The sequence below is a fragment of the Callithrix jacchus genome, chromosome 12 (assembly GCF_049354715.1).
Source record: "Callithrix jacchus isolate 240 chromosome 12, calJac240_pri, whole genome shotgun sequence".
NCBI classification, from domain to species: Eukaryota; Metazoa; Chordata; class Mammalia; order Primates; family Cebidae; genus Callithrix; species Callithrix jacchus.
Genome location: NC_133513.1, coordinates 120355224 through 120375942, shown reverse-complemented (window position 1 = coordinate 120375942; position 20719 = coordinate 120355224). Strand labels below are relative to the sequence as shown.

Genomic DNA, 20719 nt, shown 5'->3' with positions numbered 1-20719 from the left:
ACCAGGTCATCAAAAGGGGGAAGAAGAAAGGACAGGAGCACTGGACGGCTCACTCTTGTGCACAGGCAAAAGATCCGCTGAAGCACGAAGACTCAGCACCATTTCCGGGGCAAGGACAGCTGGAGAAATTAGGTGTCAAACACAACTGTCATCAATTCCCCCAAATTTAAATAAAGTGAATGAAGAATCTCTCCTTGCCAAAGAGCAAAGAAAAGCAATGGACATACTTTAGAGCACCTAGGGAGCAGGAAGAAAAGGATTTCACTGCACACGGAGCATGATTATGTCTACTACAAAACAGGCTCCAGGGCCTTTCCCTCAAGTTCAGGCTTTGCGGGACCCACAGCCTCTTGCTCAGGCACCGCGGAAGCCCTTCATCTACAAGCCCACTTTGATACGAAGCTACAGCTAGATCAGAAGAATAAAGTCCACTGTTCTATAGCAATGTAGAGTGAAGACAGTCAACACTAATTTGGTGTATCTGTTCAAAAAGCTAGCAGAAAGGATTCTGAATGTTCACGGCACAAAGAAATGAAAAATGTTCTAGGTGATACTATCCTAATCACCCTGATTTGATCGCACTGTGTACCTTGTACTGAAATACCAGCATGTATCCCATAAATATGTACAATTACTATGTGTCAACTAAAAAGAAAAGAAAAAAAAGGCTGGGTGCAGTGGCTCAAGCCTGTAACCTCAGCAGTTTGAGAGACTGAGGCAGGTGGATCACCTGAGGTCAGGAGTGGGAGACCAGCCCGACCGATATGGTGAAACCCCGTCTCCACTAAAGATACAAAAAAATTAGCCAGGTGTGGTGACATGCGCTTGTAGTCCCAGCAACTCAGGAGGCTGAGACAGGAGAATTACTTCACCCCCGGAGGCGGAGGTTGCAGTGAGCTGAGATTGCACCACTGCACTCCAGCCTGGGCAACAGACCAAGACTCAGAAAAAAAGCACAGCTCTTGAAATCAAATTGAGATCTCCGACATTAACAACTATACTACCTGAGGCAAGTTAGTTAACTGTAATCCAAATACCTACCTCCAGAAAAGGTAATGAGGGAAGAAAAGAAAGAGAAGTCCTCCTTAGCAGTGGGCAGCACTCACCTTCACCCGGACGGTCTGGTCTGACATGCTGCTCACCATGTCGTTGATGGACCTGAAGAGCTGCAGCAAAGATTCCACGAAGTCAGCCTCTCCTTTGTTTTCATAAAGTCTGCAAGGAAACACACAGAACTGTGGGGGCCTGGCAGAAACGCCTCAACATCTTTTGAATCGACGTCTATAGCCCATAAAAGGAGTCACTTGGATGACAAGTTAGAATGAGAGATGACATCCTCAATATCCATGAAGCAAGGAAGGTAACCTGGTAGTCAGACTGATGCAGACCGCTCAGCCGAGGCGGCCTGCCTCCACATACAGAGGCTCTTAATGCTGCCACTCACTGCGTTTCTCATTGTAACATACTACATCTTATAAATCTAAAAAACACAGAAAATATACAGCAAGGGAGGGAGGAAGGAGCAGAGGAAGAGAAGGAGGGAAAGAGGATGGGGAAATTCAGATTTATTTCTACCCCAAAAAATTACACTATTAAGATTCTGTTGTGTTTTCTATCGGTGTTTTGATTTTTATTATTTTTTTATTTATTTATTTTTGTGACAGAGTCTCGCTCTTGTCACCCAGGCTGGAGTGCAGTGGCATGATCTTGGCTCACTGCAACCTCTGCCTCCTGGGTTCAAGCAATTCTCCTGCCTCAACCTCCCAAGTAGCTGAGATTACAGGTGCCCACCATCACGCCTGGCTAATTTTTGTGTTTTAGTAGAGACAAAGTTTGACCATGTTGGCCAGGCTGGTCTCGAACTCCTGACCTCAGTCGATCTGCCTGCCTCGGCCTCCCAAATTGCTGGGATTACAGGTGTGAGCCACCAAGCTACTGCTATCAGTGTTTTTAAACCCATTATGTCACAAATTGAAAATCAACAAGACACTCAGTTGCCTAAATTTACCATGGTCTTCTAATCCCTTAAAATGATATTACAAGAGTAATTTTACTTTTTATTTCAAAGTAATGGTGCTATACAAATGCCTTCATTTCAGCATCAGCAGTAACTGAAAAGTACTCCAGAGGTGGGGCATACTCAATAAATAGGTAATAAGGAAGTTGTGCACTGATTACATGTATGCTAATACATGTTACTAATTGAAAATAAGTCTCGTCTGTAAATTATTCATTAGCAGTTCCTTCAGGTTGCTGTTACTAAAAAGCAACACGTTTGCATTTTTAAATCTTGTGACTCAGATGTTTTATTAATACAGTTTATTAATACTAGTTTGTTGCCTAATTAAAAATATACTATACCTGAAACCTTGTGTACGATGGAGAATTTTGTAAGCTAAGCGATAATTAATTACCCCAGAGGTAGTCTGATATTTAAATGAGTTCCACTGTAAAGTAACAAGTTCTGTGTAAAATGGGAAATTGCAACCTAGTTGACCTGTTTTGTAAATAAGGGTTTTCAAATGGGGTTTGCTTAAATGATGTACCAAATAATTAAAATTATGGAGTTACAAACTTCTGCTTGCAGGTGACGTGGAGAACATTTGGTAGACTGGTGCAACCCTTGGGGAGGCGTCAAGCATGCAATCATTTTTCCCCTCAGGACATCTGTAATTCCTAGAGCTGTATGGGGTAGAAGACTAAAAAACAAAATGGAAACCTCTATAAAGCAAAGTGGAATTTGTACCAGTCATTAAAGAAAACAACTAGAGTTTAGAAGACGCCAGGGAGAAAGTCCCAGGTAACAGAGCCAACTCTCGGATAAAAGTCCTAGAAAGCCACAGGCATATTAAATGTAGACTGAGGCATGCTAAGGGTACAATGCAGCCTTGACTGAGCACAGTCTCTGATTTAAATAAGGTGGTCAGCCCCACTTTATCTGTCTAGGAGAAGGCAGGATGAATTATTTCTGGAAGAAGATCAAATCATCTGAAGCTTCTACCATTTTACATACAAACAGTCTTGACTTCAAACAAAAATTACCAAACTCAGCAGAAAACCAGACCCCAGTCCAAGTGAAAGAGGAAGAAGAGAGTAGAAACAGCCCCACAGATAATCTAGATATTACAGTTTCCTAGAACATCAAAACAACTATAATCATCCTATTTAAGAATACAGAAAATAAGATAAAAATATGAAAAATAAGAGAAAAATTTCAGTAGTGAAATGGATCTATGAAAAAATGAAATTGAAATTTTAAACTACAAAATATGCTCTCTAAAATTAAAAATTTATTATTTGGATTAATAAAATAGAGAGTAGACACAGCAGGAGACAGAATTAGTAAAATGGAAGACAATCCACAGAAAAATAACTAAACAGAAGTACCAAGGAAGAGAATAGAGAAAAGAGGGCCAGGGATGTGCAGGCATATTGAGGAGATCTAATATACATGCAATTGAAGTGCCAGGAGAAAGGAGGAAGATAACGGGCCATTAGAACAGACAATGGCCACAAATCTTCCAAAACTGATAAAAGATGTCAATCTGAAAATTCAATACGGGATAAATAAAAAGCAGAAACAATCCTATCAACCCATAGTAAGACTGTCAATAACCACAGAAAAGGAGGCAAACTGAAAGCAGCAAGAGAGACAAAGACACCATTTACATCCCAAGATGTAACAGTAAGTCCGAAAGCTAATGCCTTACTATAAATGAAGAAAACCAAAAGAGAATGGAGGAAGAAAATAACTGCCAAAACAGAATGCTATCATGAGTGAAAATATCTTTCAAACACAAAGATGAAATAAATCATTTTCATACAAACAGAGCCCCATAACTGGCCAAGACTGAAAGAAATAATACAGGGAGTTCTCTGGACAGAAAGAACATGATCTCAAAGGAAAAGTGAAATTGAAGGATGAAAACCAGTTACAAATATAAAACCCCTCAAATGAATACTAACTGTATAAAATAACAGCAATGTCTTAGGGAGGATAAAACATGTAGAACTGAAATACAGACAATAATAACATAAAATAGGGGAGGAGAAAATGGCAGTTTCAGTGTGCTATTTTTTAGCCATGTCTAGCATTATCACATATTTTTTAGCCATGTCTAACGTAACCATTTGAAATACTCTAGAATAAGTGCAACTTGCAGTTACCATCTCTAGGATAAATGTTAAAAATAACAGTAAAAGAATATTTAACTTGTATGTTAAGAAATCAGAAAATGGGATTATTTTTAAAAAGGTAACTGGTATAAAAGAAGGCAAAAAAGGAGGAAAGGGGGGAACATAATACAGATGGGGAAGGGAAAATTAATGCAAAAATAATAGATATAAATCTAACATACTACTTAATTACATTATACAAAATGGATAAAATGCTCAATTAGGAAGACTGTCAGACTGGATGAAAGAAAAATACAACTATATGTTGCTAATAAGAGGCAGCACACCTTAAGTATAAAGACACAGAAAGTTTGAAAATGAAAGAATGGAAATAGGTATTCCATGCAAACCCTAGCTAAAAGATTAAGAGAAACTTTTCATATTGATTAAGGAATAAATCCACAAGAAAGACATCATGATTATAAAGCTATATGCCCCCAACAACACAGCTTCAAAATCCATAAATCATAATTAGTGAATCTTTAACTTTTTAAACTCTACCAGAACCTCTCATGAATAAAAATGTAAAATATTACTCTAGTGCCAACTGACATGTTTAGAACATATAAATGGTTGTCAGCATTTTGCAGTGATCGTTTTGAAGCATCTTTCTGTAGCAAAAGATCACGGTGGACGTCTCTAGAATCTTCCCTTTTCGTTTTCTCATACAAACCAAGAAGAGCCACTTTTTTGATCCACCCTGAGGTGGATAAAAAAAACTGAGAAAAAACAACTCACAAACATACCGATAAATAAACAGATGAGTAAGACCTGCTCATTCCTTGCTTTGTTTAAATAAGCATTCATTAATTAATAAGGAATGACAGGATCTTTGTCTATTAACTGTATTCTATTTTGTGACCCAGGGAATGTCAGCAAGAAGGTCTCTACAACTTATTCATGATCAATAACTAATTATTTACAAAGCTAACACCAGATGACAGGCAAAAAGTTTACAAAGCACAGGAAACCCAGAAAAAGAGGCAGGCAGTAACTAGATTTAGTAATTTGATTCCGAAGTGATTCCGAAGGTCTGATGCAGGATATCTGTTTTCTGGCTTTCTAGTTAATGTGATCCGCCCACACAGAAAACACAGACAAACAAAAGCCAGTGGAAAAGTGCTCCTGGCTGTCAGGAATCTTTCAGTGGGTTCCCCAGGAACCAAATGTCTTGGGCCACAGCTTTTAAACTGCTGTTCTCATTTCAAAACAAAATGAGCTTTCTAAACAAAATAAAAAATATGAGATTGCATAGCAAGCAAGATAGTAAGTTAACAACATAAGCGTCAATATCTTCATCTCCAAAGTTTCACCTCCTTGTTCTTTGGAAGAATAATTACTGTCAATTATCCTGGAATTTAACAAAGCAATTACATTATAGGAAAACACAGCAGACCATTTTGAAAGCAAAAGAAAAATAAGATCTCAAAAGTTTATCCCAACTGCAAAAAGGAAAGCACACTCACGAATTCCAGCTGTGAGCACAATTGTTTTTCTCTCAAGGTAACAAAGTGCTGCCGGTAAGAAGATGAGAGTCCTAGTTTGTTTTATTCCCCACCTCTGACAGCACCACACAGGAGACACGCCTGGGGCTTGTCACGAATCAAACGTCTTAGACATCTGCGTGGGACGTGGGGCTCTTTTTCCTTTAAGTAGCCTATACAAGCTAGGAAAACGATTTCATCCACAATTCAGACCTGTGGTAGCACAGATGAGGTAGCAACTGACATGTTGTGGTGGGATGATGGGGAGCTGGGGTGAGGAGGACAGAAGGGCAGGGATTACTAGAAGACGTCTGCCAAGACTGTCCAAGATTCTGAGGGCATGGGATTTTTCCTCTCACAGAATCTATGAAATAGCTTCCCAGTCATTTCAGAGCACAGAATTGAATTGAGGAAGTATTTGTTGTCTCTGCACAATGTGGCTAGGTGTTCTACATTGCCAAGAATGTTATGTCCTTCTATCCCCTCAGGAATCAGGGTAGGCAGCCAGGATCCACATTCAGGAAACATTGAGAGAAAAAAATAAAGTCAAACTGTGAAAATCTGGGGATACACGTGGAGCTCAAATGCTCATTAAGTATTTATGGAAGGAAGGAAGGCACAAAGGATAGAGAAAAGGAGGGAAGGAGAGAAGAAAGAAGGAAGCAATGAGAAAAGGAAGAAGCTAGCGAAGAAGGGAGGAAAAGAGGGACGGAGAGAAGGAACATGAGTATCAACATCCGCAGAATCAGTGGGGTACAGGGGCTCACGCCTGGAATCCCAGAACTTTGGGAGACCATAGAAGAAGGATCGCTTCAGACCATGAGTTTGAGACCACCCCGGGCAACATAGCGAGACCATGTCTCCACAATTAGCCAGGAGTGCTGGCGTCTGCCCATAGTCCTAGCTACTTGGGAGACTAAGGCAGGAGGCTGTCTTGAGCCCAGATTTGAGGCTGCAGTGACCTATGCTGCACCACAGCACTCTAGCCTGAGTGACAGAGGGAGGTCCTGTCTCAAATAATCATCATCGTCATTATCATCAGGAGCAGCAGCAGCAGCGTCAGCATCTCCAGAATCACTGCAGTGCTTGGTTAGCTGAAGTCAGGAATGCTCAGACAATGGCCTGAGAGGCTTAGGGAGCCTCACTGAGTTGTAGCAATGGCTACAACTTGTCTTGTGACCACACTGGGTCCTCGACAGTCTCAACTGTTCTGACAAACAAGTTATCCCAGCAAAGAAACTCCGTTTGTGACCACGCCTAGCTCCTGCTGGTCCACACCAGGAGAAAGGCAGCAGAGGGATCATGGTCTCTGCCATGTTGCTGAGCACCAGAATGCAAGCATTCAGAGGACTTTAGCAGACACTTCCTGTCTCAAACATGAGGGTCAGCTGAGTATTTCAGTCCATTTCTAGGTAACCTGGTAGGACTAAACCATGTCAGTGGATCACTTAGGGCCTAAAGAGATACTTAAAGCCAAAGAGATACTGGTGACAGAAGACTCAGAGATTGACTCCCAAACTAATGAGGAAGAAAGGCTCTGCAAAGCTTAGTTAAGTACAATTTAGTATCTCAGAATGAGTCAGAGAAGCTCTCAGGGAACCCGCCTTTTGGGTTGAAGGTACGAGGAGGAGAATGTTTATTGCCCATCCATTATCTATTTCTCCCTAACTCCTTTACTACAATCACTCTGGTTTTGTAAAAAGGATCAACAAGCCCATCTAAAAATCCTTTCTAGCCTCCTTGCAGGTAGGGTGGTGATGTGACATGGTTCTGGCAAATCAGATGACAGCATACGACACTTTCTAGGGAAGGGGGATAGCTGTTTCCCCTTTGTCTTCCCCTCTCCTCCACCTGGAAAGCAGAGCTGATGCTGGGAGTGGCAGGAGCCATCTTAGGATTAGGATAAAGAGACCCCACTAAGGATGGTGCCGTGGAGAGATAAAAGGAGCCGAGGACATCAAGACACTGAGTCCTCATGCAGCGCATAAACTTGGAATTCTTCCTCCAGTCCCCACGCTATGTAATTTAAAAACAAAGTGACCTTCATATGGTTAAGTCACATAAATGGGGTTTTTCTATTACATGCAGCCAATCATATTCTCAGCACTATTAGATTGATCAAACTAAAAAAATATTATGGACCACAGATCTAAGATGTCGTGCCATTTGTATTGTGAAATTCAAAGAGATTAAAGAAAGAGGCGGAGAAATAATTTTCTACTGGTCGACCTGGGTAAGTCAATCTTTTCTAAAGCGGCATTACTGTGTAAAAGACTACAGCATTTACTATGGTAGTAGAAACACTGTGATTATCAATGCCCGGTCCTTTTAATTACAAACCTCTGAATGAAGGGGAAAGTCAGCAGCGTATCGGGAGAGAATATGCAGATCATCAAACACCCGAGTCAATGTCATATTGATCACAAACTGCACAAGATTAACATTTTTCAAATACAACACGACAAACTGTAACACCTTTCAAGTTCGTCCTCCCACCCCAGTACTTTGGTTTAGTGTAATCAGAGACGTAAAAATCAGTGGGGGGAAACAAAAAAGCAAGGCAGAGGGTGCCAGGAAGTTCATTTTCGTACTAAAATAGAATTAAAATACAAGAACACATAACCTAGCTTACCATGCTGTGTTTCACCCTAACAATGAGAAAATAACTGACAACCTAAGACCCTTGAGAGAAAGCTTCAATCCACACCAAAGGCCATGCATCCCCGTAATAAGCAAGATAAAAGGGTGTGCCCTTAATATCTAAGTCCAGGATAATACCATGATGCCCTGAAACATGCCGTCTTTGTATGAAAAATGGCAGCACAAGGACTGTGGTTGTTACCATGGGCACCCAGACTGAACACAAGCACACTCCCGTCTGACCAGTAACACATCACTGGCAGCTACCATCCTGCTTATGACTTTAACACGTCAACACACAGTCAATAATGTGTTGCTTTGTCCTCATTTCTATTATGGTACACATGTGGTTAGATTCTGAATTCTTCCCCCTTCTGCTGGGTCCTTCTGGACAGGACTGCTTCAGACAAATGGAAATGCAGTGAAGAAGAAACGGGAAGGCACTGATGTGGGCCCACATTTACAATTCCTGCTTTTCACTAACCGTTTACAAGAGCACCATGCTTTTCAAAGGCAAACGCATTCTCTACTTCAGAGGGACACAGGTTCAGAAATCCCATCTGTGTGGAACTGACTGCAAGAACAATGACAATGTAGAACCACCAACATCCGTCAACGTCACTCACGGCAGGTAACCCACAAAGTAGCCACTCCCCAAAAGAGCAGGCAGAGTGAGTGAAATTCCACACCCCACCCTCAATACGCTTGCTTTTCACATCCTTCGAATCACACAGTGAAGAGACAGGGGCCAACGTAGAAAGTCCTTTCATTTTGGCACAGCTCTCAACCGGCATCTGTATCTATACAATATTAAAGCTCTCTATAAATTAAGCCAAAAATATCCCAATTTATCTTTTAATTTTATTGAGGTAAAATATACATATGTAATTAGAATCTTTGCCATTTTTAAATATACAGTTCAATGGTAATAAACACATTTATATTCTTTTTGCTCCCTTTAGCCCCTCGATTTACTGTAAAGCTAAAAAATCATTAATAAGTTCATCCACATAGTATGTGGAAAATGTCAGTAGGCTAGATCACCTGAGTATCCTTTCTCATGGAAGTACCCTATATAGTAAGAATTCGCCAGAAATGAAACATCACTCTACCAAGGAAAAGAGGAGGAGGAAATCCCAGAGTCTGCGCGGGTGAGGCAATTTCACTTGGTTCCGCCTTTTCCTTGTTTACTTTGATTTGTTCTTTTGGGGCTTTTTGCCAAATAAAGATATCTTGTATATAAAGACACCCAGGAATGCACCCGAGCCACCACGAATGCTTCCAGAAGCCAAGGCTTGACGCACGGGCACACATCTTAGAGCAGGAACGGGGCTCCCGCTCAGCACCTGCGTGGACCCGTGCGGGTAAGGAAAGAGTGGGCAGCCCAACCCAGGATCACTATCAGCTAGTGCTCTCTCAGCCTAGAAAGCAAGGGGGGAAAGCGGAAAGGAGGGAGGGAGGGAGGGAGGGAGGGAAGGAATAAGGGGACGAGAGAAGGGGAAGGGAAGAAGCGAAGGATTTCCTGCCAGTCCTCTGCGACAGCCAGCACAGCGGGTAGGTACATACTGATTGAACAGGATCCTGGAGCGCACGATGAACTTGAAGATGGACTCCAGTGCTTTCATGGCTTTGTACAGCTGCTCATTGACTCCCGGCTTCTCAGCATTGTCCACATAGTTCTTCAACACTTTCGTCAGCTTCCTATTCACAATGCAAGTACGCACAAGTAAGGTCAGGAAATTACAGTATCTCCAATCTTAACTGCTAAGGAAATACACAAGTACGTTACTTTTATTTGACTTCCATCTATCAGTATCTAAATATCTGTAAAATGTTTGTTTTTTTTTTTTCTTTTTGAGATGGAGTCTCACTCTGTTACCCATGGTGGAGTATAATGGCTCAATCTTGGCTCACTGCAACCTCCGCCTTCCAGGTTTAAGTGATTCTCCTGTCTCAGCCTCCCAAGTAGGTGGGATTATAGGTGCACACTGCCTCGCCTGGATAATTTCTTGTATTTTAGTAGACACAGCGTTTCACTGTTTGCCCAGGCTGGTCTTGAACTCCTGAACTCAGGCAATGCACCCCACTCAGCCTCCCAAAGGATTACAGGTGTGAGCCACCTCGCCAGCCCTGTAAAACATTTCCTAATCAGTAAATGTGCCGATAAAATATCCCTCTGAGAGTCAAGGCGGAGCATTTTAAGAAGCACTTTTGAAGTGTAGACGTTGTTCTAAGCATGAAATGCATTACCTAATTTAGCCTTCACAGCAACACTGTGAGGCGGTATTACCCTATTTAATGGAGGAGAAAACCAGGACTTAGACAAAACACGAGCTTCCCCAAGGTTAAACAATAAAATCGAAGAGATTTTCATTACAGCACAACAGAGACAGAAAGAAGATTTTCAAAAAGGCATGACACCAAAAACATCCTCTGATGGATAGTGGCGATGATTTTCTCAGCACTGCACTTTAAACACTGCACTTAGGTAGGGCCAGGCGCAGTGGCTCACACCTGGAATCCCAGCACTTTGGGAGGCCAAGGTGGGTGGATCACTTCAGCTCAGGAGTTTGAGACCAGCCTGGACAACACAAGGCAAAACCCCACCTCTACAAAAAATACAAAAATGAGCCAGGTAGGATGGCATATGCCTGTTGTCCTAACTACTTGGGAGGCTGAGGCAGGGAAGTCACTTGAGTGCAGGAAGCACAGGATGCAGTGAACTGAGATCGTGCTACTGCACTCCAGTCTGGGCAACAAGAGTGAAACCTTGTCTCAAAAAATAATAATAAAATAAAATAAGATGATCAGGTAAATTTTATGTTATGTGTATTTGAAAACAATTTTTGTAAAAGGCATGAAACAGTATTTGTTACTGAAAAGCGTCTCAGACACTTTTATTCATTTTAGTTGATTTTCTAAAATTTGAGTTCTTACACTGAAAATTAAAATTTTACAAATAGTTTTTCAAATAGGAAGCAGTCTTAAATTTTTAACAAATATTGTAAAAACCCTTATAGAAAAAGAGCATAAACAATATATAAGAATAGTATCAATGGACACATGATTTTAAAATATTTTTTACATTTCCTAATAAGAGTCCCCCAAAACATTTAGTTTTAAAAGCATAATGACTACTACACTTTGTTTATTTATCTATAAATCGGGATCTAAAACCAAGTAACATCCTAATAAAAAAACATTTAAAAGCTTTCCATGACAAAAAACAAAATGTACACAATTTAGAATGCACAGAAATTAAAATTATTTTTACATTTTTCATCCTACTACAGAAGTAGTTATAGACAGTCGGTATAAATAAACTATATATTGGATGCTTAATTTTAATTCATGGTTTCATAAATATTTTCAGTGTTTAATTCAAAGACAGGTTTTATTAATTCCTTGGTAAAGATGAAGGGAAAAGCATTAAACGATTTTTACTTTACTGTAATTCAAATAGCCAGAAAGTTCAAATGATAATAGACCTACTCAAAGTTTTAGGGAATGTGAAAAGGTTGGAAGGTTAATTTTTAGAAATCTAGAAATATGAAATGAATCGACTTCATTAATAAAACAAAAATTAACATAAAATTTCTGACTAGTACATACAAATTTTGGGGTATCCTAACACTGCTGTTGGATAAATGGACATAAAACTTTTTTTCTTTTTAAATGGAGTCTTGCTCTGTTGCCCAAGCTGGAGTGCAGTGGTGCAATCTCAGCTCACTGCAACCTCCGCCTCTCAGGTTCAAGCGATTCTCCTGCCTCAGCCTTCTGAGCAGCTGGGACTAGCCACCACACCTAGCTGATTTTTGTATTTTTAGTAGAGATGAGGTTTCACCCATTGGCCAGGCTGGTCTTGAACTCCTGATCTCACGGTCCACCCACCTCGCCCTCCCAAAATGCTGGGATTACAGGTGTGAGCCACTGCACCGGGTTGAGCATAAAACTTTTTTAGAGGGTAAAGTGGAAATACATGTATTACAATATCTATTGGGCATATCTATTACAATGAAGGATATTCCAATCCTCTGACACCAGGAATTCCAACTCTAGTAATCTGTCCTACAGAAACAATTACAAATGAATCAAATGAGGTTCACTGCCACATGATCTGCCTAGAAAAATACATAATGCAAACGTCCAACCTTTGAGAGCTGGCTCAATAAATGGTGATATGTCCCTACAATGAAATACTGCACAGCAGTTCAGTACAAAAGGTGGGCACCAGAGAGGGAGACTCCCTCATTACTGTTGTAAAAAAAAAAAAAAAAGACGGCCAGTTTTGTCATTACACCGTTAAAAGAAAACAGCAGTTATAAAATAGAAGGTTTATTGGGAATCTGTTCTGTATTTGATATTCTCTGCCTCTGATCTTTTTGTCTGTCCTTTGCCAATACCATCCTATCTTGGTTACTGATGTTTAATAATAAGTCTTGAAATCTTGATCTTCTAAAATATTATTTTGGTATTTTAGACATTTTCGAAGTATAGACTTTCAAATCAGCTAGTCAATTTTTTTTCACAAAAGCATATAGGATTTTCATTGAGACTGTGTTCAAACTATAATTTGAAATAAACATTCAAGCAATATTTTTCAACACATGAACATGGTATATATATCAAATTATTTACTTCTTTTTACATTTCTCTTAGCAAATTTTACAATTTTCAGTCATCTATCAGCAAATTTATTCCTCATTATTTGATTTATTATTTTTTGAGACAGTCTCACTGTGTCACTCAGGCTGGTGTGCAGTGGCATGATCTCAGCTCGCTGCAACCTCTGTCTACCAGGTTCAAGCGATTCTCTTGCCTCAGCCTCCCAAGTGGCTGAGATTATAGGTGCCTGCCACCACATCTGGCTAATTTTTGTATTTTTAGTAGAGACAGAGTTTCACCATATTGGTCAGGCTGGTCTCCAACTCCTGACCTCAAGTGATCCACCTGCTTCAGCCTCCCAAAATGCTGAGATTACAGGCATAAGCCACTGTGTTCAACCTCTCTCTGACTTTTTCACAATACAGTAGAGTGTACTGTACTGTACCACACTATAATTCTACTGTACTTTTAATTCCCTCTCTCTATTATGGGTATATATACAATTGAAGTTTCCTTTTATGTTTCATTTTATTTTCAAATAAATTATAAAATAGATTCAGGAGGATTTTTAATATGCAAAATCACACTGTGTGAAAACACAGTTTTTCTTTCCAACTGTTATACCCTCAATTATTTCTTCTTGCTTTACTACTTCCGGTGGAATAATAGATATGGTGAGAAGACACATCCACATCTGCTCCTGAACCTACAGGAAAAGCTTCCCATGTTGCAGCATTATGTAGAAGGTTAGCCATGACTTTTCTTAGATGAGCTTCATCAGATCAAGGGACTTCCCATCTATTCCTAGTTTGCCAAGAGGTTTTATCATCAACAGATGTTGAATTCTGTCGAAAGCATAAAGCTTCAGAAACATTGGTGCCCAACAGAACTTTCTGCAGTGATGGAAACCGATGTCTGAGCTGTCCAACGTGGCTCAGCACATGTGGTAACTGGGCACTTGAAACACACCTAGTGCAACTGTAGCAGTCAATGTTGAGTTTAATTTCATTTAAATAACCACACGAGACACGTGCTGTGACATCAGACACTGCAGGTATCGTTAAGACCTTTGACTAGGCAAAGATTATTTAGCCACAAAATTAAAATCTCTGTTTTTTTTTAAATGACAGTTTAGGCTTCAAGAAAACTAAAAATTTCTGCTCATCAAAAGACTTCATTTAAAAAAGGGATAAACAGAAGCAGGAAGAAAATGTTCAAAAATCATGTTTGACAAAAAATATACACACATTTATGTGTATAAACGCACATACACAGACATACCATACACATCAATAATAGACAACAAAATATAAGAAAAAAAGATATTTGAACAGACATTTCACAAATGGTAAATAAAAAAAAAAAACAGGTACTCAGTATCATCAGTCATCTAGTAACTGCAAATTAAAATCACTAAGAGATACAATTTTGCCCCCAATACCATAGCTAAAAAGTCAGACAATATTAAATATTGATGAGGATACAGAGCAAAAGGAACATTCACAGACTGCTGGTGGGAATGGGAAATGGTACAGTCCTTTTGGAGAACTGTCTGGCAATTTCTTACAAAGAAAACTCTACAGCCAGGCATTGTGACTCACGCCTGTAATGCCAGCACTTTGGAAGGCCGAGGCGGGTGAATCCTGAGGTCAAGAGATCGAGACCATCCTGGTCAACATGGTGAAACCCCGTCTCTACTAAAAATACAAAAAATTAGCTGGGCATGGTGGTGCGTGCCTGTAATCCCAGCTACTCGAGAGGTGGAGGTAGGAGAATTGCCTGAACCCAGGAGGCGTAGGTTGCGGTGAGCTGAGATCGCGCCATTGCACTCCAGCCTGGGCTACAAGAGTGAAACGCCATCTCAAAAAAAAAAAAAAAAAATACTCTACCTGTATCCTTTAGCCCGGCAATTCTACCCCTCGGTGTTTATCCAAGGGAAACGAAAACAAACTTCACCAAAGACTTGGACAAGAATACTCACAGCAGCCTTGCTCAGAACAGCCAGAAACTAGAAACACTTCATGTATCCATCAACAAGAGAAGGGCTAAACAAATTATGAAATATTCATACAATAAAATACGGCGTGATACACAAAGCAACATGGGTGAATCTCAAAAGAATTACGTGGAAAGGAAGAAGCCGGACACAGAAGAGTGCAGGATCCCACTGGGCTAAAGTTTAAGAACAGGAAAAACACAATCATCACAGAAAGCACAGTGGGGCTGCTTGTCTGGGGGTGGGATGGGCTCAGTCAGGGCGAGCGGGATGTTTCTGGGGAATGGCAAGGTTTTGGATCTTGTTTTGAGCAGTGGTTACAGGGTGTACAAAACTGAACAAAAATGAAATGAGCATTTTGTTTTACGCAAATTTTAACAATTTTAAAAGGTTTTAAAATTTTAAGTAAGCAAAAATAATGCTATTTTGTAAAATATGCAGACATACTAGTCTTCATCTTAATAATAATGTTAATATAAACAGAAAATAAATGCTGGCACAGTAGTTATCTCCAAGACACAGCATTACATACAGAGAGCTTTTATCTTCTGCACAATAATATTTTGATAGTGTGAAATTAATTATTTTCCCACTGAGCATGTGCCATTTTTAAATGATAGAGGCAGCAGTGAGGCTATGTCATTTTTAATTCCATCCACACTTCTACACTTTCAACCACTACTGATTCATAAAATAAGAGTCCTTGCTGGTAAGGATGACCCTCAAGCAACAGCTTACACATAATGAAAGAGCAATACGTGAACAACAACACACTTCCAGGTTTGAATGTATTGAGCTTCACTACAGCTCTCCAAAAACTGGCACCATGCGTGCAGTCAGCGAGACAACCAGGAAGGACACCCACCAAGCAAACTTCTCCAGTCACCAGCATCTTATGCACTCGACAAGATTCACTGCGGCTTTTTAAGCGCCACACGGAAGACTGTTACATTCATAAAGCAATCTGCTGGGGTACTGACAGCATGTCTGGTTAAGTTGTGAGCCAGTCAAGGCCAGACTGCTCGCTGAGGTTATGGAATAGGGCACTCAGAAGAGCAACCTTCGCTGCAACTACAGATGAGCTAAAAGTAACTATTTTACCAATACATCACAATAAAAAGCTTTTTTTTTTTTTTGGAGATAGAGTCTCATTCTGCCCAGGCTGGAATGTAGTGGCACGATCTCAGCTCACTGCAACCTCTGCCTCTCAGATTCAAGTGATTCACCTGGCTCAGCCTCCCAAGTAGCTAGGATTACACGTGCACGCCACCTCACCCAGTTAATTTTTGTAATTTTAGTAGAGATCAGCTTTTGCCATGTTGACCAGGCTGGTCTTAAACTCCTGGCCTCAAGGGATCCACCTGCCTCAGCCTCCCAAGCCCAGCTGAGAGGATGCTATTCTTATCTCAGTCCCATCACAGCAAGAAAATAAAAGCGGTACTTTTTGTTTGTTGCTAGGAAACTCTTAAAATCTCCCATGTTTCCTCCTCCACCTATGAAAATGGCTGCATCACCCTTTCCCCAGCAGCACAGCATGGAAAGGCTGGTGCCAATGAAGAGATGTGGCTGTGGTGTGGTAAGCTGATTCACGGTCTCCTCTTCTGAAATTAAAGCACAAAGCCTAATCTGAGAAGAGCTGTTTGATCACATTTCAGTCAAGAGGCAGAATTCTGAAAATGCACACACATGGAGGCCACGCTACATTTGCTGCAGTCCGCAGGCCACTTTCCCACACACTCATGTTTTGGTGACGAGAGCCAGGAGGTGCCCTGCAAGGCACCCTCCCCATGGTCTGTAAGGAGCTAGCTAACACACCCACATACTGGGCACCGCCACTCAGCGCACAACACATTTTAAACAAACGTTTATTAGCAAGCATAGCAAGCAAGTGCAAAGAACTTGTCACAGCTTATTCTGCCGGCTAGGGGACCTCACAGCTCTTAGCCTTCCTGGAGCTCCACCCACCACCTCGCAGTAAACAGGCACTCGAGGCAGACATGAAGGAATCCAGGCGCAGGAGGGGTATGTTAACAGCTGGCTTCAGGAGGCCAGAGTCCTCCGACCTGAGTTCATGACTGCGCATAGGGAGGAAAAGCAGGTGTTTTTCAAAGCATGTTGAAGACACAGAAGGGAGATTTCACTAAATTGACTCACACTAAAGAGAATCCTTTCTAATGATTGTAAGTGGGATGTTCTTAAAGAGATGATGTAACCCTTTATGTCTTACTGTAACTCACACAATAAAAAGTTTGAATAAATGTCGATAAATCCTACCATGAAAGAGCTGGTAACTCACCACAATAAATCTAATAATAATAAAACCCAATAACTGCTCAGCGTTTTCTAAGTGCCAGGGATTAGTCCAAGTACTCTACATGTAATAACTTATTAAAATTCTCACACAAGCCTACAGTCATGCTCTGATTAGAGACAAGAAGGCTGAAGCTCAGAGAGGTTAAGCAACTAGCCCAAGATCACAGAGCCTTGAGGGACAGAGCTGCACAGCAAGCCCAGGCACCCTGACTCCAGACTCCGGGGTTCTGCTCTGCATTTACCAGGCATGCTGCTCAGCTGGCCCAGGCACTGTGCACAGCCTCTGGAGTCTTCTTGGTCTTCTGGGGCACAGACAGGCAGAGGGGTGGGCAGAAGGAATCCAAGACAGTGGCAGCTGAAGCTTGTAAAAGACAAGGGAAGGTGCTCTTTAAAGAGCTTCACACTAAACAACCAACCTCCTCAACACAGGAACACATGCATTTATCCATTCATCAGGGCTCGTGGGGAAGCCACGGTGTCAGACACTCCGCATCTATATTTCAGTTTCAACGAACATAAACCAAAGATCTCAAAGATAAATGACAGGTGTGTGGGAGAACAAGAATTTATTCCAGAATATTATGATGATTTATCACGTATCTCTTTCAACAAGGTTTTTAGGTATGTGAAGAGGAAAACAATACTAAAAATTATCCCAGGAAACACCGAGTTTCGAGTGGAGGCAAATACACAGTCATAGATAAAAGTACATGAAAAAGACTCTAAATAATACAAATACAAAAAAAAAGAAGCAATGGTTTTAAAAGAAAGTAGAAACTTACGTGTAGGCTAATGTTGCACTGAAGTGTTTCTTAATGTATGTTTCCAAAACGGGATTAAAATGCTGAAATTTTCTATCAGCAATCAGTCCAATGATAAATACCTGTCAAATTAATAACATTTTCATTAGCAACATAACGCAAGCCATTTTATAATCTTCATCAGAACCATTTGCACCCGTGTTAGGGAATGAACCATCTCATTTTCAGATAGAAGTTGGTGGCCAGTTTACCTCTTCTTGTCCTAGAAATGACATTTGCCTAACTACAGTTTTACATTTAAAAAATAAAAAAATCGGACCGGGCACGGTGCCTCATGTCTGTAATCCCAGCACTTTGGGAGGCCGAGGCGGGTGGATCACGAGGTCAAGAGATCGAGACCATCCTGGTCAACACGGGGAAACCCTGTCTCTACTAAAAATAAAAAGATACAAAATACAAAAAAATTAGCTGGGCACAGTGGCGCGTGCCTGTAATCCCAGCTACTCAGGAGGCTGAGGCAGGAGAATTGCCTGAACCCAGGAGGCGGAGGTTGCGGTGAGCCGAGATCGCGCCATTGCACTCCAGCCTGGGTAACAAGAGCAAAACTCCGTCTCAAAAATAGATAAATAAATAAATTAATTAATTAATTAATCTGCCACCCCAATTGATTGGATTTACAACTGAAAATGTGTTCAAGGTCACTGCGACCAAGCCTCTCCCCCAGCGCCAAAGGCTGCAGCATGAAAAGAACACTGTGTCATCCAAACACGTGAGGAGTAAAGCTCTCTTACCAGAGCATCGAAGACTAATGTATCAAAAGTCTCACTCTCCGAGTTCTCCATCATGATGTTGAAGAGGGCATCCAATGTGTCCTGAAGGAACTGCATAGACACAGAAGGTCGGGTGACAATGTGAGATTCCTCACACACGCTGGAATAACTGTCATCTCTGCAGTACTCCACACACCCTGCCCCAACACTACCTATAAAGCCATTCTGGGATCTTTTTCAGCCACTAGATGCACAAGGCAGAAATTCTGGATGAGTGAATTCAGAAAAAAGAAATGCCACCAGCGTCAAACGGAGAGGGTCACAGCAAGGAGATGGCCTACTGCTTCCCCCAGCAGCCTTTCCAACCCTCTGCCTGGTTTTCATAAGCGGGTGACAAACAGCTGAATGGCAACCCTGGGAAGATGCATCTGACTCATTCTGCACACTGGGTACAGGATCTCACCTAGTGAACGGTCAGAAGCCACACAGGGACACGACCCAGCTGAGTGGAAGAAAGGACCTTATACCAACTGGGATGCCTGGGCATGGAAGAGGACAGTGATTCTGAAACTGGAGGATGCAGCAGCACCCCAGTTTTGAGACCAGAAGGTGCTTACTTTATTCAGTAGCAACGCCGACATTACAGTTGCAGTTGACTAAAACTGACCAAATAAATACTATTGCAAAGAAGGACAAAGCATCATACATGTGATTATGAAAAAGTTAAGAGACTTCAAAGGCATGTCACACAAAAAAAGTCAGCTTCAGGTCCCACCCCATCCTGCCCTGAAGGAAATGAAGGATGGACTGAAAATGGCTGCATTGGAAGTGATGATCCATATCAGTAGAGAAGGTCAAGAAGAGGCAGAATGCCACACAACAAAATACTGGCCATAAACATGATGACGTACTGGTCTAGCCTCATTACTCATTAGGGAGATGCAAAGGGAAACCATCATGAGATAGCCCTTCACACCCACCATGAGGGCTAAATTTAAAAGGTGAATAATAATAAATGTGAGCAAGAACGCAGGAAAACTGCAGCCCTCGCACATTGCTGGTAGAAATGCACAATTGTGCAATGGCTCTGGAAAACAGCTTGATAATTCCTCAAAAAGTTAAACACAGATTTACCATATGACTCAACAGTTTCATTCCTGGCCATATCTCCAAACGAAAGGAAACATATGTTCACAAAATAACTTGTACACAAATATTATCCATCATCTCCAGAAAAGTAGAATCAATACAAATGCGAGTCAAGTAATGAGTGGAACGACAATCTGCGGTCTCTCCACGCGATGGAATGTTATTCGGCCGTAAAAAGGCGAGAAGCGCTGACACTCGCTACAACGTGGATAAACCTCGAAGACACGCTAAGTGACAGAAGCCAGACACAGAAGGCCACATAGCGTATGATCCAATGTATGTAAAATATCCACAACAGGTAAATCCATAGAGACAGGAAGCAGATTAGTGGTTACAGGGATAGTAGAAGTGACTCTAAACAGCTATCGGATTTCTGAAATTCAGACAGTGGTAATAGTTGTGTAACTCTGTGAAGACACTACAGTCTTCAGAGTAAAAGGATGAATTTTATGGTATGTGACTCATATCTCAATGAAACCGTAATTTAAAGGAAAAAACGGAAATGGGTGAGGCGACTGCATAGCAAGAAAGGCTGAGTCTGGTGTTTTGTTCAGATTCCTCCTGGACTGTGCGGCCTATGGGCCTTCCAGACCACATGGCGGACATCAAACTGCTATAGACCCAAGACGAAAGAACCAAACCACACACCCCTGCTCGCAAAGGAGTGCCACGGAACCGCAGCAGCAGCTAGAGCCTCGCCTGTCTCCTTCGGGAGAGAGGATGTCCTCCCGTGCCCAGCATGAGATCTGGTATGTGAATCGTATCTCAATGAAACTGTAGGGAGTAAAATCAATGAAACCGTTTAGGGAGTAAAATCCTCTTTGT

At 41.2% G+C, this 20719-nt stretch overlaps 1 protein-coding gene across 4 annotated transcripts in view; it reads right to left on the bottom strand.

Moving 5' to 3' along the window:
• The window catches only part of DOCK1 (dedicator of cytokinesis 1), a 543687-nt gene that overhangs the window by 394779 nt on the left and 128189 nt on the right, over window positions 1–20719 (bottom strand). For all 4 annotated transcript variants that reach the window (XM_035269471.3, XM_035269473.3, XM_035269472.3 and 1 more), the window contains exons 20-23: window positions 18767–18856; window positions 17997–18097; window positions 9867–10001; window positions 1107–1215 (exon numbers count right to left, since the gene is read on the bottom strand). In XM_035269471.3, the coding sequence (XP_035125362.1) occupies window positions 1107–1215; window positions 9867–10001; window positions 17997–18097; window positions 18767–18856 (435 nt within the window). The remainder of the gene's footprint in view (window positions 1–1106; window positions 1216–9866; window positions 10002–17996; window positions 18098–18766; window positions 18857–20719) is intronic.